Genomic DNA, 21,496 nt, shown 5'->3' with positions numbered 1-21,496 from the left:
TTTACTGATCCTGAATATATGACGCATAGAGCATTCTCAGGCAGTCATCAATTTAAGTAAAATATTTTTTCTACAAATCTAAATTATTTTCTATATTTGTATAGTTGAGAAGAAACGAACATGGTGAAACTCAGGTATAATGTGCTAAATTATCAGATAGCAGTAAATTTTGTTTTATCGTAGGCTATTTGTATCAAAATGCCTTAATTATGGTCATATGCTCTGCAAAAAATAAACAATTTCATTGTGGTTGTTGTATCATATAACACTTTCTTTGATATTGGCCGACTAGTCTAAAAAAGAAGAGTTGAATGTTAATTTAGGGTTTTGTACATCCCTGTAACAAGTTGTTATGATGTCGCTCCAAAGTGTAACTTTCAAATCTGGCTCTAATATGGAACGTTGAGAGACAGGACGCTAAATAAACCGACCTTTCAAATCCTGGCCGAGTCGCTATGAAATGGATATAAATAATAGCAGAAGGTCCCATAAAATCACTAGTATAGCGTCCCATGTACCTGATCTTGTGGTGTACAGTACCATAAAACAATTGCCATACGCAGAAAACTTCCAGGGTGTACTGCTTTTTGCAGACGTGTCAGGTGAGTTGGCAAAACAAAAGCCACCTAGCCTAGCTACTGTAGCTAGATCATTTTAGCTGAGTTAGCCTAGCTGCAATAGCCAGAGCTAGTTAGTTGTTACTATATCTACCTACCATAACGTTACAATATTGATGTAGACACCTTTAGCTACACTAGGTGGTTACCATTAAATTTCTAAAGTATTAGCTCTATCAATTTCACAATTTGTTTAGGCTTCACTAATCTCACGGAGAAATTCAGTCAAAGCTGTAAAAAAGGCTATGGAGCTGACGAGCTCACACGAACACTAAACAGTTACATCGGGGATATTGTCAGCCGTAAGTAAAGTGTTCAGTGGGTCATTGGATGGCCATAAATGTTTGTATTAACTAACATATATCTCTCACACACATCCACGCCCAATACACCTGTTTCCAAATGAAATCAATTGGTAGGCAATGACTACCGTACACTGTGTAGGTGAAATGTTATCCTTTATAACATGTAGTGTTTGTGTTGTAGACATTCTTGATGCAGGTGGAGACATCTTGAATTATGCAGGTAGGCCCACTGTCCCCATAAAGTAATATTTTCAATTAATATCCACCCGTTTTATGGCGTCAATGTCTCCCCCATGCTTCCACCTAGGAGACGCAATCTTAGCACTCTGGGCGGTTGAGTTTAAGCGGCTCAGTGACGTAATCTCCCTCGCGGTAAAATGCAGCCTCGTCATTCAGGACAAGTGCGGCGTCCGGAAGACGGGAGTAGGCTGCCAGCTACGAGTCAAAATAGGTGTTTATGTAACGTTACATTCAAAGTCCTTAATTGCATTTCCCCAATTGAAATGTCCAACGTCCGATATCCAAGCGTAAGACGCCAAACGTAAAGAAACAAACTAGTTGGCTGCAAGTTTGTAGACAATTAAACTGATAACTTTTAGATTGCCTACCTTTCCTTTTACCTATCATTTTTACAGATGATCATTGTAGAGACTTCACAATATTCCTTATAATAATCTCTTTCTGTAGGGATATCAGCTGGAAAACTTTCAAAAGTGATCGTTGGGGATGACGTTAGCCAGTACTTTGTGGTGATTGGTCGAGCAGTCGACGAGGTGCGACTAGCCGAAGGATTAGCGGTCGCCAGCTCTATCATCTTGTCACCCAACGCCTGGGAACTGTGCAACAGGGACGACCTACTTGTTGACAAGATAGAGAACGAACGAGCAGTCAGGGTGAGTCCCTCGTGCTTTCTCACAGTTCATTACTTCACGTGCTCTTTGTACATCAGCACGAGAAGTCTGTAACTTTCACAACACATGAGCATGAATGAATGAACTGCAGGTGAGGTACCTTAAGCGAGACCCCAAATTTCCTGTTGATGAATACAAAGCTTCAATGGGTGCCGACCTGCAATATGAAGACCCAACGGAAGGTATAGTAAAATGTCTGGATATCAGCCTGCAATATAGTTACAGAACATTATAATATGGTAATCATGCCATATTAATATGGCAAACGCTTTTATCCAAAACTACTTATGGGGAAGGCCTGGCCCATCCTACCCCTCACTTGTCTTCATCAACGTGGTCTTATACATTTGCAGTTACTAACTAGACATTTTGAACATTTGTGTCAACAGGCTGTGTTAGAAACGCCTGCAGACTACTGCCAAATCCTGAGTTAGAATCATGTCTGAGGAAATATGTCATTGAAACAGTTTTGCAAAAGGTAAGGTCTTCACTCAGAAGTCACAAATCACCATCTTTACTAGTCACAAATCACCATCTTTACTAGTCACAAATCACCATCTTTACTAGTCACAAATCACCATCTTTACTAGTCACAAATCACCATCTTTACTTGATCAGATCAGCAGTGTTTGGATTGGCATCCTGTTTTTTAGAATCTATCAAGAGCTGAAGTGAAGCAGATCTATAATGAGATTGTACATCTAATCTTCTCTACATAGCAGCATGATCCACCCATAGATGGATAGATAGGTCTGAATCTTTGATCATTTGTTGTTATTGCTTTATTCATCCTTTTCCCTCAGATTGACGCCAACCAGCCTCTGGAGTATCTGTCTGAGATGCGTCCGGCCACCATTGTGTTTGTCAACCTGCAGTTCCTGGGGCGGGAGAGCGACGCGGAGCTCTGCTCTGCCATTCAGCTCGCCGCCCTGGGCATCGCACGCCAGGTGACCAAGCGGCACGGCAGAGTCAACAAGGTCTTCATGTTCGACAAGGTGAGAGGGCCCGCTCCCCGTGGTCATCAACGTGGAGAGCTGTCGCTCACACCACATTTAGACGCTTTTCTCCGTAACAACGTACAGATTCTGTCTGTAAGAGTACAGTGGGAGATGAAGGATCAGAAGCGCGTATTTCTGACAGTGTATCAGGAGGTTCCAGGCCAGGAACGGTGTGTATGTACCAGGGAGAGTGCAGCCTAACCAGATCAGTGATGCCCTCGTCTGTGTGTCTGTGCTGTTCTGGGCAGGGCTGCACATATCTGTGTCTGTTCGGTCTCCCTGGAGACAAGAGAGAAGACGAGAGTGCCCAGGCGCTGCAGGCTGCCTACGGTGTTTACCAGCTCTGCCTGCAGAAGCTGGGCTGTCTCAGGTACGCACCCGCCAGCACAGTCCTGCCAGCACAGTCCCGCCAGCACAGCCCTGCAAGCACAGCCCTGCAAGCACAGCCCTGCCGACTGGACCCTTCACATGGCATTTCACTTTCAAACATATCCACCATCAGATTCAAAAACAGCACTTGATGTAAATGAGGAGAGTGTAATGTTTACTGATGGATTCAGCTGTCGGCTTGTTGCAGACATAGCTGTTTCTGCCCAGCAGGGTTGTTCAGCTGGTATGTAGTTGGTGTTGATGTTGGTGTTGATGTTGGTGTTGATGTTGGTGTTACAGGACCGTGTCTGTTGGCGTGACGACCGGCCCGGTGTTCTGTGGCGTTGTGGGTCATCCTGTAAGACACGAGTACACAGGTACAATACTGAGAGACCCCAGTACACAGTGAACTGCTCCCCAGCCCTGTGTGGGATCTGTCCCTGCCTCATGTCATCCTGTGTGGGATCTGTCTCTGCCTCAAGTCCTGCTGTGTGGGATCTGTCTCTGCCTCATGTCCTCCTGTGTGGGATCTGTCTCTGCCTCAAGTCCTGCTGTGTGGGATCTGTCTCTGCCTCAAGTCCTGCTGTGTGGGATCTGTCTCTGCCTCAAGTCCTGCTGTGTGGGATCTGTCTCTGCCTCAAGTCCTCCTGTGTGGGATCTGTCTCTGCCTCAAGTCCTCCTGTGTGGGATCTGTCTCTGCCTCATGTCCTCCTGTGTGGGATCTGTCTCTGCCTCAAGTCCTGCTGTGTGGGATCTGTCTCTGCCTCAAGTCCTGCTGTGTGGGATCTGTCTCTGCCTCAAGTCCTCCTGTGTGGGATCTGTCTCTGCCTCATGTCCTCCTGTGTGGGATCTGTCTCTGCCTCAAGTCCTCCTGTGTGGGATCTGTCTATGCCTCAAGTCATCCTGTGTGGGATCTGTCTCTGCCTCAAGTCCTGCTGTGTGGGATCTGTCTCTGCCTCAAGTCCTGCTGTGTGGGATCTGTCTCTGCCTCAAGTCCTCCTGTGTGGGATCTGTCTCTGCCTCAAGTCCTGCTGTGTGGGATCTGTCTCTGCCTCAAGTCCTGCTGTGTGGGATCTGTCTCTGCCTCAAGTCCTCCTGTGTGGGATCTGTCTCTGCCTCATGTCCTCCTGTGTGGGATCTGTCTCTGCCTCAAGTCCTGCTGTGTGGGATCTGTCTCTGCCTCAAGTCCTGCTGTGTGGGATCTGTCTCTGCCTCAAGTCCTCCTGTGTGGGATCTGTCTCTGCCTCATGTCCTCCTGTGTGGGATCTGTCTCTGCCTCAAGTCCTCCTGTGTGGGATCTGTCTATGCCTCAAGTCATCCTGTGTGGGATCTGTCTCTGCCTCAAGTCCTGCTGTGTGGGATCTGTCTCTGCCTCAAGTCCTGCTGTGTGGGATCTGTCTCTGCCTCAAGTCCTCCTGTGTGGGATCTGTCTCTGCCTCAAGTCCTGCTGTGTGGGATCTGTCTCTGCCTCAAGTCCTGCTGTGTGGGATCTGTCTCTGCCTCAAGTCCTCCTGTGTGGGATCTGTCTCTGCCTCATGTCCTCCTGTGTGGGATCTGTCTCTGCCTCATGTCCTCCTGTGTGGGATCTGTCTCTGCCTCAAGTCCTGCTGTGTGGGATCTGTCTCTGCCTCAAGTCCTGCTGTGTGGGATCTGTCTCTGCCTCAAGTCCTCCTGTGTGGGATCTGTCTCTGTGTCTAAGTGATCGGCAGGAAGGTGAACCTGGCGGCCCGACTGATGATGTACTACCCAGGCCTGGTGACATGTGACCAGGAGACCTGCCACTACTCCAAGCTGCCGCAGATGTACTTCAGCAAGCTGCCTGAGAAGCCCATGAAGGGTGTGGAACACCCCGGACCAGTCTACCAGTTTGTGGCTCGCAGGGACCAGATGTAAGACCAGCAGGGTTCCACTGACTGTCACCCTCTGGAATCATGTATTTGTTTACAAAAAATGAAGCACGGGTGGGATTTGAACCTGTGATCTCTTCATCTGCCACTGAGCTATAATATAAGGTTGCCCCTCTGAGCTATATCCACCCATGCATGAGCAGGTCAGTCCTGACATGCTTGTGTTTGATCTCCTGGGCAGGAACGTGGGCAAAGCAGCCATATCTGTGTTGAGAGAGGAGGGGTATCCTCTTCTAGGTGAGACGAGAAGATCCAAACAGGTCTTCACTGAACCATATCTCAAATTCTCAGACACAAACACCCAAACATCTCCATCTTAGTGGCTACTAAACGTGGCTGAAAGTTGCTCTCCACCTGCACTGTTCTACCAACACAACACATCTGTGACATGTTAACCTGCCGTGGCTGTCAGGTCGCAGCCCAGAGATGGAGGTGTTCTCCAGCACGGTGAGCAACTACCTGGAGGCCAGGATGGACGCGCTCATGGACTACACCAACATCGTCATCTTCGAAGGAGCTGCCGGCTATGGCAAGAGCCGTCTGCTAGCTGAGATCGCTTACAGAGCCACGAAGGATGGGATGAGGTGAGGAGGAGGAGACAGGGGGAGGAGGAGACAGGAGGAGGAGGAGACGGGGGGAGGAGGAGACGGGGGGGGAAAGACAGGGGGAGGAGGAGACAGGAGGAGGAGACAGGAGGAGACAGGAGTCGTAGAAATGAGTGCCTCAGTTTAAAACACACTGAGCGTTCCACGACAGCACCTCCCTCTGGTGGTCTTGTCAGGGTGGTGTCGTTGGAGCTGAGCAAGGTGGACCTGAAGGAGTCGTGCTACACGCTACGGCTCCTGCTGGCCAGGCTGCTGGGGCTGCAGGACTGTAAGAGCTACGCCGCCCGCGAGAGGGCCATCCTGGACCACATCACAGAGCCACACATGAGGCACAACCTGTGCCTGCTCAACAGCATCCTGCTGGTCAAGGTGCTCCCCACGCCCACACACACACAGGAGGCCCACCCGGGAAGGATGGGAGGCTCACTGTTGTTTAGGTTGTTGGTTTGGGGGGGGTTAGTGATGACATGTATTTTGTTTTGCTGTGTGCAGTTTCCGATTTCTCGAGCCGTGTCGCTCTTGAGCCACAAGGAGAAACGCAGAGAGACAGCTACCTACTTCATTAAGTTACTTTGCCAGGTAGCACGATGTGGGGATGTTTATAATCCACAACAAAGATAATCACAGATCAGCAGCAACGTAATGTGTGTTGTGTGTATGTATGTGTGTGTATATATGGGTGTGTGTATATATGGGTGTGTGCATGTATGTATGTGTGTGTGTGTGTGTGTGTGTATATGGGTGTGTGTGTGTCAGTTTGCAGAGCAGCAGCCCTGTGTGTTTGTGTTGGATGAGGCTCACTACGTGGACTGTGCCTCCTGGTCTGTGCTGCTGCAGCTGCAGCTTCAGGCCCATGTGCTGCTGTTCCTGTCCATGCTGCCTAGCAGCTCAGCCCAGCCCAGCTCCCCACTGGCCTCCCTGGCCGGCCTCCCTCGCTCACGCTGCCTCAGGCTGGCCCCCCTGGAGCCCCACGTCATCACACAGGTGGCCTGCCAGATGCTGGGCGTGGACATGATCCCCAGCCAGGTGGAGGTGTACGTACACACATACACCTGCAGTGTACACACACACCTGCAGTGAACACGCACTCTTTATACAGACTCACACTTGCTGGATCAGGCAGTGATGGATAACTTTTAGATATCATCTAAAATATGGATTGTATTATACAACATGATGTAATGTGTGTGCTCCTCTGTGTGTGCTCCTCTGTGTGTGTGTGTGTGTGCTCCTCTGTGTGTGTGCTCTGTGTGTGTGTGTGTGTGTGTGCTCCTCTGTGTGTGTGCTCTGTGTGTGTGTGTGTGTGTGCTCCTCTGTGTGTGTGCTCTGTGTGTGTGTGTGTGTGTGCTCCTCTGTGTGTGTGCTCTGTGTGTGTGTGTGTGTGCTCCTCTGTGTGTGTGCTCCTCTGTGTGTGTGCTCTGTGTGTGTGTGTGTGCTCTGTGTGTGTGTGTGTGTGTGTGTGTGTGTGTAGTTTCCTGGTAGAGAGGAGTCATGGCGTGCCGTTCTACTGTGAGGAGCTTCTGAGGAGTCTGTACCAGTCCCACATGATCGGGCTGAGGAGGAGGGAGGAGGAGCAGGAGGACCCCTGCCTCCTGCTGTTTCCCTGCGAGGCCACGCCGCGCTCCCAGACCAGCAGCCTCTGGGGCCACGCCCACACCACACCTGCCCTCCCGGGGGCTGGAGTGCAGAAAAGCATCTCGAGAAATGGCAGGACTTTTCTGTTTGGACAACGTGGGAGTATACTATATTATACATTATTATACACACAACGTGCTTGTTGAGCGTGTTAGTCACTGGCTCTGTTACTGTCTGTGTTTAGTTGAGGTCTTCTTCATGGATATGACTAGAATGTGATTCTTATCAGAGGGGGCCCCCTAGCGGGGTGTGGTGGTTTTGATTAGAATCCTGTATGATGTCTTGGTTTAACAGTACTGTTAAATACACAGTCCACACACACACACTCTGTCACACACACTAACACACACACACACACACGTGGTGACGCTCTCTGACTGTGTCCTGTCTCAGAGTCAGCTGTGATAAAGAAGCCCTCCACCATTCGGAGGATGAAGAGTCTGGATGCTTCTCAGAAGAAGCCCCAGTATGTCTGCTGTGTGAGAGAGGACGCCAAGTTCCACCAGTTCCCCATCCCTCTGACTCTCAAAGGTACCCCCCATCTCACACACACACACACACACACACAGCCATGCCAGGCTAGGGACCAGAGACCTCTCAGTGGGGGATGGGTGTAGCTCAGCATGTCACTGTGGATAAAAGTATTTTCCAAATGAGAGATGATGATGGTGGTGATGATGATGGTGATGATGGTGATGGTGGTGATGATGGTGATGATGATGATGATGGTGATGATGGTGATGAAGATGGTGATGGGATGATGATGGTGATGGTGATGATGATGGTGATGATGGTGATGATGATGATGGTGATGATGGTGATGATGATGGTGATGATGGTGGTGATGATGATGGTGATGATGGTGATGATGATGGTGATGATGGTGGTGATGGTGATGAAGATGGTGCATGTCTCCAGGCATGGCCCTGGCCCACCTGGACCACCTCCGGCCCACAGAGCAGATGGTGGTGAAGTGTGCTGCGGTCATCGGCCACACCTTCACAACCCACATACTGACAAGCATCATGCCGGAGGGCTCCGAGGCCACGCTGGGCGCGTCGCTGGCCTTGCTCTTCCAGTCGGGCACCCTGGAGTGTGGCTCCAAGCCCAGGCAGAGGCAGCGCCAGCAGTCAGGCAAGGCTGGGCGCTGGGGGGAGCTGAGCTGCTTCTGTGAGCACAACAACCAGGACGTCCACACAGGTAGAGGGGCAGGTGTCCAGGGAGCTTAGACTGTGTTGAGTGGGACACACTCCTCACACCCTACTTCCTAACCCCTAACCCCTCTCCTACTCCCTACCTAACCCCTCACCCTCTTACTTCCCTCCCTAACCCCTCTCCTACTCCCTACCTAACCCCTCACCCTCTTACCTTCCTCCCTAACCCCTCTCCTACTCCCTACCTAACCCATCACCCTCTTACCTCCCTCCCTAACCCCTCTCCTACTCCTTACCTAACCCCTCACCCTCTTACCTCCCTCCCTATCCCCTCTCCTACTCCTTACCTAACCCCTCACCCTCTTACCTCCCTCCCTATCCCCTCTCCTACTCCTTACCTAACCCCTCACCCTCTTACCTCCCTCCCTATCCCCTCTCCTACTCCTTACCTAACCCCTCACCCCCTTACCTCCCTCCCATCATCCCCTCCTCCCCCCACTGTCTCAGAGGGGGTGAGGCTGGCGTTTTTGGGGGGCGTGTGGTGTTGCCAGGTGATGCGTTTCTGCACGGTGCTGGTGAAGGACACAGCGTGTGAGCTGTGGCTGCGGGAGCAGAAGAAGGAGCTCCACGCGCGCTGCGCTCGCTACCTGCAGCAGCAGCCCCACAGCTGCCCCAGCTGCCGCCACGCACACTTCATCTACGGACACGGGGCCGCCGTGGGCCTCGCCAGCGCCCAGGACAAGCCCAGCCCGCTGCAACAGGGCGCAGCCAGGCCCACAGGGCTGCTCCGAAACCTCCAGGGCCTCGGTGAGCGGAGAACGATCTAGAAGGTTCCTGTGTTCTCGATGGGATGTGTGTGTTTCTTTAGCGGTTCTCACTCTCCCTCGATCTGTCTCTGTGTCGCTCGGTCTCTCTCTCAGATGGTATCCGAGGTAACCAGGTGCAGCCACTGATTCCTGACAGGTAACAAGTCGTGTGTATGCAGTAGCAGTGTGTGCAGTGTGTGTCTGTTTTGAGTGTGTGTGTCTGTGTGGAGCTACTGTAGGAGCAGTGTGCTATGTTTGATTTGTGTAATTGTGTGTGTGTGTGTGTGTCAGCACAGAGAAGCAGTTCCTGACCAGGCTGGACTCCATGCTGGATGAGGGCAGCAGCAGGGGGCAGCAGATGAGGGGCTGCAGCTGTGAGCAGGTGCTCCAGTGTGTTCTGGAACCCATTGTCCGTCACTGGGCCGGCGTGGGCGATGTGTCCAGAACCTTCTACTACCTCCTGGAGACTGCTGCTGCCTCCTTATACCTCCACGACCACCTCAAGGTGTGTGTGTGTGTGTAATATGTCTGTGTGTAGTGTGTATGTATGCGTGTGTGTGTGGTGTGTGTGTTGCTGGGGGAGACAGCAGGCTGTGTTCCCTGATCTTCTCCAGGCTCTGTCTTACCTGAACGAGGCCAAGGCCATCCTGGACAACCTCCGCTGCGGCCTGCCTGCGTTTGAGACAGCCGAGCCCTCGGTGAGGGTGAACATCTGCAGCTTTGAGAAGGCCTGTGTCTTCCGTCTTAGTGGAGAGGTACAGGACCACAACATGGACTCCACATGGAGTCCAGCCTGAATGAGATGTCCCAGTGGCTGCTGTGGGGTCAAGATTACAAGCGTGGCTGTGCTTCTGTGTATGTAGGTGCTGTACAGCACAGGCCAGATCGGCGAAGCGGAGGAGATGTTTGTGCGAGCGCTGAAGCACCTGAACAGGAGACTCCCTAGGACCCGCCTGGCCGCGGGGCTGAAGCTCACCCTGGAGAGGTTGAAGAGCCGCTGCTATGTGTCCACAACCTTCAGGACCCCAGGGTCAGTCCCCTTCCTGCCTGGACACAGGCTGCTCCCTGAACACAACTTAAGAAGCTACTTATTTTTTCAGAAACATGGACAGTGGTGCTTGTTGTTGTGTTTTCCCAGGAAGAAGAAGCTGGCGCGCCTGCGTGAGCAGATGTCCTGTCTGTCCTACCTGTGGAAGATCTGCTGCATGAGGTCCTCAGCCAAACACACGCTCCACGCCTCGCTCGCCATCGCCATGGAGAGGAACTCTGCCTGCCTCAGTTCCCAGGAGTACAAGGTCAGCTGACCCAGGGAGAGCTGCCCCAAACACCACTAAACTCATCTTCAAGTTCAGATGCACAGAACAACACAGGGTCGGACTGGGCGCTGACATTCTTAGGATAAGACAACGCAAAGCAACCTGGCATAACATGACTTATAAGTCCTCAGAACATAAGTTACACATAGGGCTGGGCGATATATAAAAAAAAAGATATCTCGATATTGTCAAAATATTTACGATATTTGATATATATCTCGATATATTTGCATTTGCATTTAAATAATAAAAAAACTAGATTTTCTTTTTCCCCCATTAGAAAACAACAAAAACAATTTAGATACGCAAGTACAAAATGTGTAGTGCAAATTTAAGCAGTTGCCATAAAATGGTACTTGCAACTTGACAAAATGGACCTCACATGGAACAATTTGTGCAGAGGTCCTTATGTGACAGGACAATAAGAGCAGAAGAGAATGCCTGTGTGTGTGTGTGTGGACACAGAGGACTCAGATGGTGACCTTAAAACACAAGCAACACAAGAACCAGCCAAAAAAAAAAAACATATATATATTTTTATATTCACAATATTTTCACATTTTACATTGACGTCAAAATTATTGCGATATTATCGCAAATATTCGATATATCGCCCAGTCCTAGTTACACCTATGATAAGCTAACATATAATATACTAAACCTCCTAAATATACATCTGGAAAGACGCATAGAGTTAGGAGTTTGACATAAATAGTTCAGTTCTGGAGTGGACTGGAGAGGTACCAGATGTGTGAAAAAACAGTTCCAGTCGAACCAGCAGACCAAATCTCTCCTGTAGTTCCTCTCTCCTCCCTCTTCCTCCTGTGGCATTCCAGGTCCTCTTCTCGACCATTGACTACTTCCTGTTCTGCGGGCTGCGGGGCCGTGAGGGCGAGTGCAGCAGGCTGGAGCGGCTGCTGTGTGGGGCGTGCCTGCAGCTGCCTGGGGAGCCCGAGGGGCTGCTCATCATGACTCACCTGGTCCACACGCTCTGCATCGTCAACATGTGCTCCGGACACCTGGCTGGCTCCATCCAGTATGGTAAGGTGAGGCCAGTGTGTGTTAGTGACGTGTGTGTGCCTGTACAAGTGTGTGTGTGTGTTAGTGACGTGTGTGTGCGTCAGGTTACCGGGCTTGTCAACGTGTGTGTGCGTCAGGTTACCGGGCTCAGAGAATCAGCATGCTGACCTGCCACCCAGGAGAGGACAGGGATGTGACCAGCCAATCAGCAGTGGACATGGGGGTCATCAGCCAGTCAGGAGTGGACATGCGGATTACAGCCATCCTCCACACCCCCCTGCTGTTCCTACAGAGGTGACCTCGGCCACCCAGCCCTGCGGGACTGGATTAGACACACATCACACTTCAGTATCTAAGAGATTCCCCAGCTTCAAAGTTTAGGGCGATGACACAGTTGACACTGATGTGTCTGTGTGTTGTGTGTGTGTGTGTGTCTGTGTGTGTGTGTGTGTGTGTGTGTGTGTGTGTGTGCGCGTGTCTCCAGGTACAAGGAGTGTGTGCAGCTCATGCAGGTCCTTGAGGATGTGGGCAGCAGGAGTGGAGTCAGCTCAGCTACAGGATGGTTCTACAGTTCCTGCTTCCACACACTCCTCTACGCAGGCATGCAGAGCTCTGAACTCACCAGGACCAACACAAACAGAACAGCACAGGACACATTAGAATAGAACAGAACAGGAAATAGCAGAATAGATTAGAGCAGCATCCAGCTTCCTCCTCTGAAGCAGCAGGGAGGTGATCTGTGGGTTCAGCAGCAGGGAGGTGATCTGTGGGTTCAGCAGCAGGGAGGTGATCTGTGGGTTCAGCAGCAGGGAGGTGATCTGTGGGGCCAGCAGCAGGGAGGTGATCTGTGGGTTCCGCAGCAGGGAGGTGATCTGTGGGTTCAGCAGCAGGGAGGTGATCTGTGGGGCCAGCAGCAGGGAGGTGATCTGTGGGGCCAGCAGCAGGGAGGTGATCTGTGGGGCCAGCAGCAGGGAGGTGATCTGTGGGGCCAGCAGCAGGGAGGTAATCTGTGGGGCCAGCAGCAGGGAGGTGATCTGTGGGGCCAGCAGCAGGGAGGTGATCTGTGGGGCCAGCAGCAGGGAGGTGATCTGTGGGTTCAGCAGCAGGGAGGTGATCTGTGGGTTCAGCAGCAGGGAGGTGATCTGTGGGGCCAGCAGCAGGGAGGTGATCTGTGGGTTCAGCAGCAGGGAGGTGATCTGTGGGGCCAGCAGCAGGGAGGTGATCTGTGGGGCCAGCAGCAGGGAGGTGATCTGTGGGGCCAGCAGCAGGGAGGTGATCTGTGGGGCCAGCAGCAGGGAGGTGATCTGTGGGTTCAGCAGCAGGGAGGTGATCTGTGGGGCCAGCAGCAGGGAGGTGATCTGTGGGGCCAGCAGCAGGGAGGTGATCTGTGGGGCCAGCAGCAGGGAGGTGATCTGTGGGGCCAGCGTGGTGTGAAGCAGGCCGGCTCACAGTGGCGTCTGTGTTTCAGGCTTCGCCTTCAGGAGCTTTGAGAGGTGCTGCCGCTTTGTGGAGGAGTCCCAGTCCAACCCCAACCTGCTGCTGGACCACAGCCTGATGGCTGACCTGTACTCTGCTCTGGCCCTCTGGTGAACCTCACCACCACACCACACTTCACCACAACACCTCACCACCACACCACACCACCAAACCACACCTCACCACAACACCTCACCACCACACCACAACACCTCACCACAACACCTCACCACAACACCTCACCACCACACCACAACACCTCACCACAACACCTCACCACCACACCTCACCACCACACCTCACCACCACACCACAACACCTCACCACAACACCTCACCACCACACCACACCACCAAACCACACCTCACCACAACACCTCACCACCACACCTCACCACAACACCTCACCACCAAACCACACCTCACCAAACCACACTTCACCACAACACCTCACCACAACACCACACTTCACCACAACACCTCACCACAACACCACATTTCACCACAACACCTCACCACAACACCAAACCACACCTTACCAGAACACGACAACACCAAACCACACCTCACCACCACACCAACCCTTATCCTGGTGATGCTAACTGGTTGTGTGTGTGTGTGTGGTCTGCTTACTCAGGTATACACGGCTGTGTGATTGGGAGAGGGCGCGTTTCTTTTATACCAGAGTGTGTGCCATCGTCCCCCAGACGCCCGCATCCATCCAGTCCACCAGCGGAGGAGCCATGTTCCTGGAGTCCAGCGTGCTGCTGTTCAGGAAGGCCCTGATGGAGAACAACAAGCACATCCTCCAGATCTACCACACCACCCAGAAGGTGCCACCCACAGACAGGGAACACTGTACTTATGGAGGTTGTTCTGGTTACAATACTTTACAACTTTTTACATTCACTTCTTACACAAATATCTGTACTTTCTACTTCTTACTTATTCAAGCCAGCTCGTTACTTAGTTTGAATCTGTATTTGGTATTTTATTTATTGTCATTGCGTAGCGTTTTTCATTTACTGGCTATCAGGCACAACAACGTAAGCTCCCAATCTTTAAGTTTTCACAAAAACGTTTGAACAAATATTTTCCTCCAAACACTGTGTCTGTCCCTCACAGCACTTTTCAGAGTTCCACTTGAAGTTCTCCAGCGTCCAGATGTTCACTCCCAGGGTGCTGCACCTGAAGGCCTACCTGTACCTGCTGGCCGGTCACCAGGCCCTGGCACAGCTGCTGCTCTCCAGGGGCCTGCAGCTCAGCCAGGAGCAGGGCAACAGGCTGGAGAAAGCCTGGATCACACACAGCAAGGTGGGTAGAGGGGATGCCTGGGGGTCACGGAGACCACGAGATGCAGGCGTGGGTATAACCTTGTCCTTTACATCTTCATCCTGTCCCTCTTCCTCCTCCCTTTTACCCCCTTCCTTCCTCTCCCTCCCCTCTCCTCCCTCTCTCTCCAGGCTGAGTGGTTCGGCACGCCCCCCACGAGCCCCAGTGCTTGGCGTCCCTCCGCCCTGAGCATGCCCTCCTGGGAGGAAGCCCAGACCATGACCCTGGAGCAGCTCTCCTCCTCACACTACTCCTTCCAGGGCCTCCCCTCCGGGACCACGCCCGTCCCCCGCCTCCCGCCCCGCCCCGAGGACGCCAGCCTGCTCAAGGACTCCCAAGCAGGCCCAGAGGCCTCAGAACACAACACGTCACAGACTAAACTATCAAAATAATCATTTGAACCCAATTTCAGATCAGTGTTGCAGTTGCTTTATTTGAATGGCTCACACAACCTTTTCTCTAACGCGCCCTGTCGTGTAGCAAATCACATTTGGAACCACGGGTTGATATTTTACACAAACAACTCAAACTCTTGAGCACAAGTCTTCAATACTACATTTTAAGGCAGAATTCCACACTGAAGTGGCCAAAATTTGATATTTATATATTTTTGACCCTTTATGTATCTTTTCTACCTAACAAAAAATCGATCAATACAACACCACAATGGGAGAGACTTCTAGAACAAAACTTTTTTTTTTTCTCGTAACATCAATTCAAAGTTAGTAATATACTAGTTAACATTTTACATGAATAAAATATACTATGTATCTTACATCAAGAATCTTTACTATTTATTTTGTTACCCTTTTCTCATCAAAGGTTTATTGCATCTCTCAGAGAAACCCCCGTCCAGAAACAAGACAAGTCTGGTTAGTTTTCTTGCTAGCCAGGTAAACCAGCCTGACCTTTGACCTTCCTCTACCTCAGGGTGTACTAGTGAGCTGGCAGGATCAGGGTGGTTTAGCAGGCTACCTTTGTGCAGGTGTTTGACAGTAAGAGTTTGTTGAAACAGACATGGAGTTGCTTTGGAGGAGTGTTTACATGTGCAAGGCAATGACACATCATGACGATGACACATGATGATGATGACGAGGACCAAATGCAGATGAAAATATACACAACTATTTTCTACAGGTTCTGTAAAGAATCGTTTGCTAAATTTATCTGGAGAAGCTAAGACAAGATCGTTTTTTGTTGTTTTTTTTTTTTTCAAACATGATGACTTACCAAGTTAAATGTACAGTACCTTAATTACTTCAGGGCTATAGTTCAGTTACAGCCACTAGCCCCAACGGATGCCTTTAAAACACTGTTTTGAACTCACTGGTTAATACAGTGCTATGAACATACAGTATCAACCGTAAAATAGCAATGATAAAATATTTCATGAAATACTGCTTCAAAACATTTAGATATACAGTGTATATTTAGATTTATATATAAAAAAAAAGTTTCACCTTCAAAATGTTTTTCATGATTTTCTTCAATTATACCCCACAGGTTTTCAAAGTAGGTTAGTAGTGGCAAATATCTAGCTAGAATTTGTTAAATAATCTTTTGTGTCAAGTGCATCTATTCAATAGTGATATCCCATTTACACCAAACATAAATTCCATTAATTGGAGGTTTTGTTCTGATAGGTTATCATAAGGATCATAAACAGTTATATTGTTGGAAAAATAGAAAAAACATACAAAATACAAATAATTCAGTCAAAAAGTAAATACGTTTTTTAAAAACCGGCATTGAAAATTGTTGCTGAATTGGCCCATTGACACAACCCCATGAAGGGTCAGTAAATCTCTCACTAACTGCTTTTAGCTTCACCATACATTGTAAAACACATCGAAAAAAACACTGAATGTTTCTTGGTTTCCGCTAAAAGGTTATCCATTTTCTAACAGACCTGTTCACACACAAGTTGCACACACAGACGAACAGGACAGGATAGGACAGGGGTGGTCTGGTGGCACTCTGGAGCTCTGATCTTCGTCTGCCAGAGCGGCAGCTGGGGTGAAGCATCACAAACTCGTCTCCCGGTCCAAGCTCTTCTCTCCCTTGCTCCTCCGCTTGAATCTCTTCTCACCGCCAGGGGAGAAACTGTGGAAGACAAGGGGACATGGGCGGAGTCACACAGATGAGGGGCGGAGTCACACAGATGAGGGGCGGAGTCTCAGGCTGAGGGGCGGAGTCTCAGGCTGAGGGGCGGAGTTACAAACTGTAAGGGATGTAGGTGTGATCAGGGGAGTGGGTGTGTCTCATCCAGGCATGCATATAATGACATCTTTCCTAATTAAGTACACAACACAATGCCTATTAGAACAGGCTGGACTGAGAAGTAGACAGGGTAGAGTGGTGCAGTACAGCCCTCAAACTGTAGGGGGCATCACTGCCATCCACTTCCTGTTTATGGACAAACAAGTACACCATGCATAACAGTCCTCATGCGTGTGCGTGTGTGTGTGTACATTCACAGTTTCAAGCAGGTGAGCAGGCATTATTCCCCCAGTAAAACAAACAGCAGAGCAGGAAACCATGGTAACAAGATTAGACACAGTTTCCTCGCGTTCCACAACATGCAATGACAAGCCCCCCTCTCGTCAGCGGGACAAGGCTCGTCATACCTTCAGACAACCACTTACCTCTGGCCGGCGACTCTGGGAGGTTAGGTAGGGGAGCTTATGAATGGGACAGGATGACAAAGGCAATGAAGGGGTTAATCTCTCTCTATGAGGGAACATGTTAACATTTAGCAAGTTGTCCTGCTTGTTTTTTTTATAGGTTGTTCTGTCGCTCTGTTTGGTGTTGTGGCGTGTGGGCCCTGGTGACTGGGAGGAGGAGATGGAGGCTGGAGCGTTTTACCTCTTGGCGATGGGATCTTTCTTTTTTTCTGCGTTCTCTGGGTTGACACTCTTCCACACGTTTCCGAACGAGCCCTTGGACATCTCGTCTGAGATGTTTACTGTGGCTGGGTCACTAAGGTCCGTCCTGCAAAACACCAGGTAACACGCTAGCCTCTTCAGGTCCAGCAGACACATCTAAAACACAGTCCGTTCCCTGCCTCTGAACACAGAAACACTGTTAGTACCATGCTTTTGTTCTTGATATATTTAGGAGCATTGCTGCCTTTAGGGCCGGAGCTGGATTGGAACCAGGCCGCTACGATAGGGCTTAGGCTACCTGGTACACAGCTGCCTGGTACACAGCTACATGGTACACAGCTACATGGTACACAGCTACATGGTACACAGCTACCTGGTACACAGCTACCTGGTACACAGCTACATGGTACACAGCTACATGGTACACAGCTACCTGGTACACAGCTACCTGGTACACAGCTACCTGATACACAGCTACCTGATACACAGCTACCTGATACACAGCTACCTGGTACACAGCTACCTGGTACACAGCTACCTGGTACACAGCTACCTGATACACAGCTACCTGGTACACACACTCCACACCCCAGGACTGTGCCCATCCTTGATCTAATGCTGTACTTTCTACATGCTATTTATATGTCGCTTTGGCTAAAAGCATCTGCTGAAGAACTCCAATATAATGTAAGATCTGTGATGTGATGAATGTCCGCTAGTGAGCCCAGCGGTGTGACATACTTGTAGTGTCCCTCCATCGGCACGTGGATGATCCCCTCCTCCTCCGCTACGATGCTGTGCTCCTCCTTGGGGGGGGGGGGGGGGACGGACGGACGGACGACAACATCAAAACAAGCCTCCAAGAGACCCCAGGTTCACCTCAGTTAGCAGGATGACGTCACAGAGAGAACTTCGACCTATTTCACGTTGCACCGGAGTGAAAGTGTCCCTGAGACTACTTCCTGCTGAATGCCTAACAACTACTCTGAGCGTTTTTACTCAGATAAAGCAGAAAGTGTCCAGCAGTGAATCTGGAGCAGTAACAGGGTCTACGGCACCTCGTCCTCCAGATCCTCCAGCTTCTTCTTCTTCCACTCAGGGATCAGATCGTCCAGCCAGCTCAGCTCTCGCTTGGTGTAGAAGAAGTCCAGGAGCTTCCTGATAAACACCAGGGCTAACACCTGGAGCAGGACAACATGGCAGACGCCGGGTTTCGAAAGCAGAAAAAAAGATTTAGAAAACATCTGGAACATTCCAAGAGACTCAACAAATACAGCTACAAACACACACACACACACACATCTCCACACACGCACCATCATGGGGAAGACGATGGCGGCCTTGGAGGTCTTGATGATCCAGAGCAGAGCCAGGCAGCTGAGCTGCACCACGGTGAACAGGTGCACCTTCCTCAGGGGAACGTGCCGCAGGTAGATGAAGTCCGGCTGGTGTTTGGCCGGCATGCCGAACAGCTTCAGGCGGTCGAAGAACTGGACCACGGAGATGTCGGCATGGTAGAGATGAAACAACGACACGAGAGAAAGTCAAACCTGACTGTGTCTGATAAACACCGTCAACTATGTCCCTGTCTGTTCTATAGTCCCACACAGCCTGGGAACTCTGGCAGCACACACAGGGTTAACTCAGCCATGACCCCTCCAGGTCAGGCCTGCTACAGTATCCAGGTACCACAAAGTGCCTCTCTGAGGACAACTCTACTGTACCATCTCCTTTATCTGCAACAGCATGCAGTACCGGTCTCCTACCACTGGGGGGAACCACTCACCTGAATGCCCCTCAGAGAAGAAGCTCCCATGTACAGGAAGACCCCATACAGCACTGGCATAGGGATGAACTGTGAACACAAACACACAGATACCCTGTCAACAGACCAGCAGGCACACAGATACCCTGTCAACAGACCAGCAGGCACACTGGTGCACATCTGTTTATTTTTATGGAAGAATTGTTAATGATGCTGTACTCTATAACCAGAGGTTTATTAACAGTGTGTGTGTGTGTGTGACGGAACTCTCTCCCTCACATCTAACGAGTCACACCTCGGTCCCCCTCGACTCCCTCCCTCCCTCCCTCCGACCTTTCACCTCTGACCTCACCTTGAGCACGGAGGTCATGAACACGGAGCAGCCCATGAGTACAAAGATCATGAGGCCGGTGAAGCGCTGCTCTCTGATGCCCAGGAAGCGGGGCTGCTCCCCGGGAGCGGAGCACTCCGACTCCAGCTTCAGGCTGTTGACGTGGGAGATGGAGAGGACAGTGGCCGCCACGAACCAGGGCAGGCCCATGAGAGAGCACACGCCCAGCATCACCCCCACCACAAACAGGTCCAGGTGGTAGCCACAGCCTTTCTGCACCACGGAGAGAGGAGAGGAGTGAGGACGCGCTCTACAGAAAGTGTTGATGGTGTTTGTGTGTTTGTTTAACGGAGGGGTTTGATTGGGCCCCTCCTGCTTCAGGGATGTTGAATGATGTGTTTGTTTAGCAGACGCTTATCCAACGTCATTTTTTGGGGGGCGACTGAACTTGCGATGCTGCGGATATGATCTGCGCCAATTACAACCAAGGAACATCAACACCGTTGAGAACATTTTACATTTATATTTTAGTTATTTAGCAGACGCTCTTAGCCAGAGCGACACAGTAAGTACAGGGACATTGAACCCGAGGCAAGTAGGGTGAAGTGCCTTGCCCACAACGTCATTTGGCATGGCGGGGAATCGATCCAGCAACCTTCTGATTACTAGCCCGACTCCCTCACCACTGGGCCATCTGACTCCTAACATCCTAAACGAGATTCCTGACTGGATCAGGAACATTCCCGCCATTTTGAAGACGGTACCTTGAGTTTGTGCTCCTTCCTGTTGATGATGACGGCCGTGATCTGCTGGTCCATGAAGATGAGGATGGTGCAGAGCAGCGCGGGGATGACCGTCACAATGGTTGTCCACCAGGGGTTAGGCCCCACCGGGTTGATCCACCACCCGCGGTCATCCCTGGTGGGCTGGAGACAACCACACAACACAGGACATTTTATGGAACAGAAAATTGCTCATTTTATTCATGTACAAAAGTTATAAGAGTTATATACGTGCTGTGTGTGCGTGTGCGTGTGTGTGTGTGTATCTGCTTACTTTAAACTTGCTGGGGACCTGCAGTTTTGGGGAGGGGATTCCCAGGCCGTAGTCCACCAGGACCATGGTGAGGATGGTGATGAAGACAGCAAAGTCACTGATGATCGCCCTCACCTGGAGAGGAGGACCAACAGCAACTCAGTTTCATTTGACTCATTAGGCAAACGCTTTAATCCAGAGTGAGGTATGAGTTTTATGACGGAAATGTTCATATCATCAATGTAATATATATATATATATATATATATCACATTCATTATATAACCATGATGGATTAGAGGTTATCACTAGGATAGGGGAGAAGGATGGCAGGGTTCAGGCTGAATGGGGTCGTGTATGCAGTACTGCCGTTTCACCACCAGGTGGTGTCTGTCATTCATGGATGGGAGTCGACTCTCCACACAAACCAAACTGTTCTCAAAATGACACCTGGGATTCATTACTGTACTCTCGGTGACCACAAACCACAGAAACTAAAGAACTATGAAGTCTCTGAATAAAACAGGGAAGCTGTTTCCTGTGTGGCCTTCGAATGACTGACAGGCTAGGCAAAGAGGCTAGGATACCAAGATGCTAGGAGGCTAGGATTCCAAGATGCTAGGAGGCTAGGATACTAAGAGGCTATGATACCAAGATGTTAGGATACCAAGATGCTAGGAGGCTAGCGGATGGCAGAAAGCGAGGAGGCAGGAAGCAAGGAGGCAAGAAGCAAGGAGGCAGGAAGCGAGGAGGTGTCGTGCCTTGGTGGGGAAGTAGCGGCTGGTCTTGAACTCCTTGAGGAAGGAGGACATGGCCACGGTGGAGAAGAACAGGACCACGGACCAGAAGAGCACGTCTGGGATGTAGGGGCCGTGAGGGCCGCAGGCACTGCCCTCGAAATGACCCCGGAACACCTCGCACTCCTGCAGAGACAGGGGAGACAAGCTAGAGAACCGTGGTGATCCGAGCCAGGAGAGAGCAGCTGGCCTCTGTCTCTCCTGGCTACAACTACACACACACAACCACACAG

At 50.6% G+C, this 21,496-nt stretch overlaps 2 protein-coding genes across 8 annotated transcripts in view; one reads left to right on the top strand and one right to left on the bottom strand.

The window, feature by feature from the left end:
• The first annotated feature begins 374 nt into the window (after positions 1–374).
• Positions 375–15,011, top strand: LOC146260628 (adenylate cyclase type 10-like). Of its 7 annotated transcripts, none has more exons than XM_084668279.1 (32): positions 375–602; positions 815–919; positions 1,104–1,142; positions 1,230–1,373; positions 1,610–1,815; positions 1,925–2,015; positions 2,223–2,311; positions 2,637–2,828; positions 3,080–3,201; positions 3,501–3,577; positions 4,900–5,089; positions 5,289–5,344; positions 5,520–5,691; positions 5,889–6,081; positions 6,205–6,291; positions 6,469–6,746; positions 7,184–7,443; positions 7,741–7,878; positions 8,266–8,547; positions 9,009–9,308; positions 9,422–9,464; positions 9,599–9,812; positions 9,922–10,062; positions 10,171–10,337; positions 10,446–10,602; positions 11,460–11,664; positions 11,781–11,937; positions 12,128–12,243; positions 13,112–13,229; positions 13,756–13,951; positions 14,244–14,432; positions 14,582–15,010. In XM_084668279.1, exons 1-32 carry the CDS (start codon positions 461–463, stop codon positions 14,840–14,842), a joined length of 5,127 nt encoding a protein of 1,708 aa, XP_084524405.1. In that variant the 5' UTR covers positions 375–460; the 3' UTR covers positions 14,843–15,010. The 7 variants fall into 7 exon arrangements, 6 of the variants coding, with proteins under 6 accessions (XP_084524405.1, XP_084524409.1, XP_084524406.1 ...); XM_084668283.1 differs by having other exon boundaries at positions 13,756–13,988; positions 14,582–14,718; XM_084668280.1 differs by lacking the exon at positions 815–919 and having other exon boundaries at positions 14,582–15,011.
• slc4a10a (solute carrier family 4 member 10a) overlaps positions 14,857–21,496 on the bottom strand; it is a 27,859-nt gene continuing 21,219 nt past the window's right edge. Inside the window, exons 17-26 of the mRNA XM_084668286.1 lie at positions 21,228–21,389; positions 20,488–20,601; positions 20,196–20,357; positions 19,453–19,704; positions 19,122–19,190; positions 18,652–18,825; positions 18,394–18,516; positions 18,077–18,141; positions 17,316–17,441; positions 14,857–16,553 (exon numbers count right to left, since the gene is read on the bottom strand). Coding sequence (XP_084524412.1) covers positions 16,475–16,553; positions 17,316–17,441; positions 18,077–18,141; positions 18,394–18,516; positions 18,652–18,825; positions 19,122–19,190; positions 19,453–19,704; positions 20,196–20,357; positions 20,488–20,601; positions 21,228–21,389 — 1,326 coding nt within the window. The 3' untranslated portion in view covers positions 14,857–16,474. The remainder of the gene's footprint in view (positions 16,554–17,315; positions 17,442–18,076; positions 18,142–18,393; positions 18,517–18,651; positions 18,826–19,121; positions 19,191–19,452; positions 19,705–20,195; positions 20,358–20,487; positions 20,602–21,227; positions 21,390–21,496) is intronic.

The sequence above is a fragment of the Hypomesus nipponensis genome, chromosome 12 (assembly GCF_054491055.1).
Source record: "Hypomesus nipponensis isolate SF chromosome 12, ASM5449105v1, whole genome shotgun sequence".
In the NCBI taxonomy this organism is placed as follows: Eukaryota; Metazoa; Chordata; class Actinopteri; order Osmeriformes; family Osmeridae; genus Hypomesus; species Hypomesus nipponensis.
This window is presented reverse-complemented; position numbering and strand designations above follow the sequence as displayed.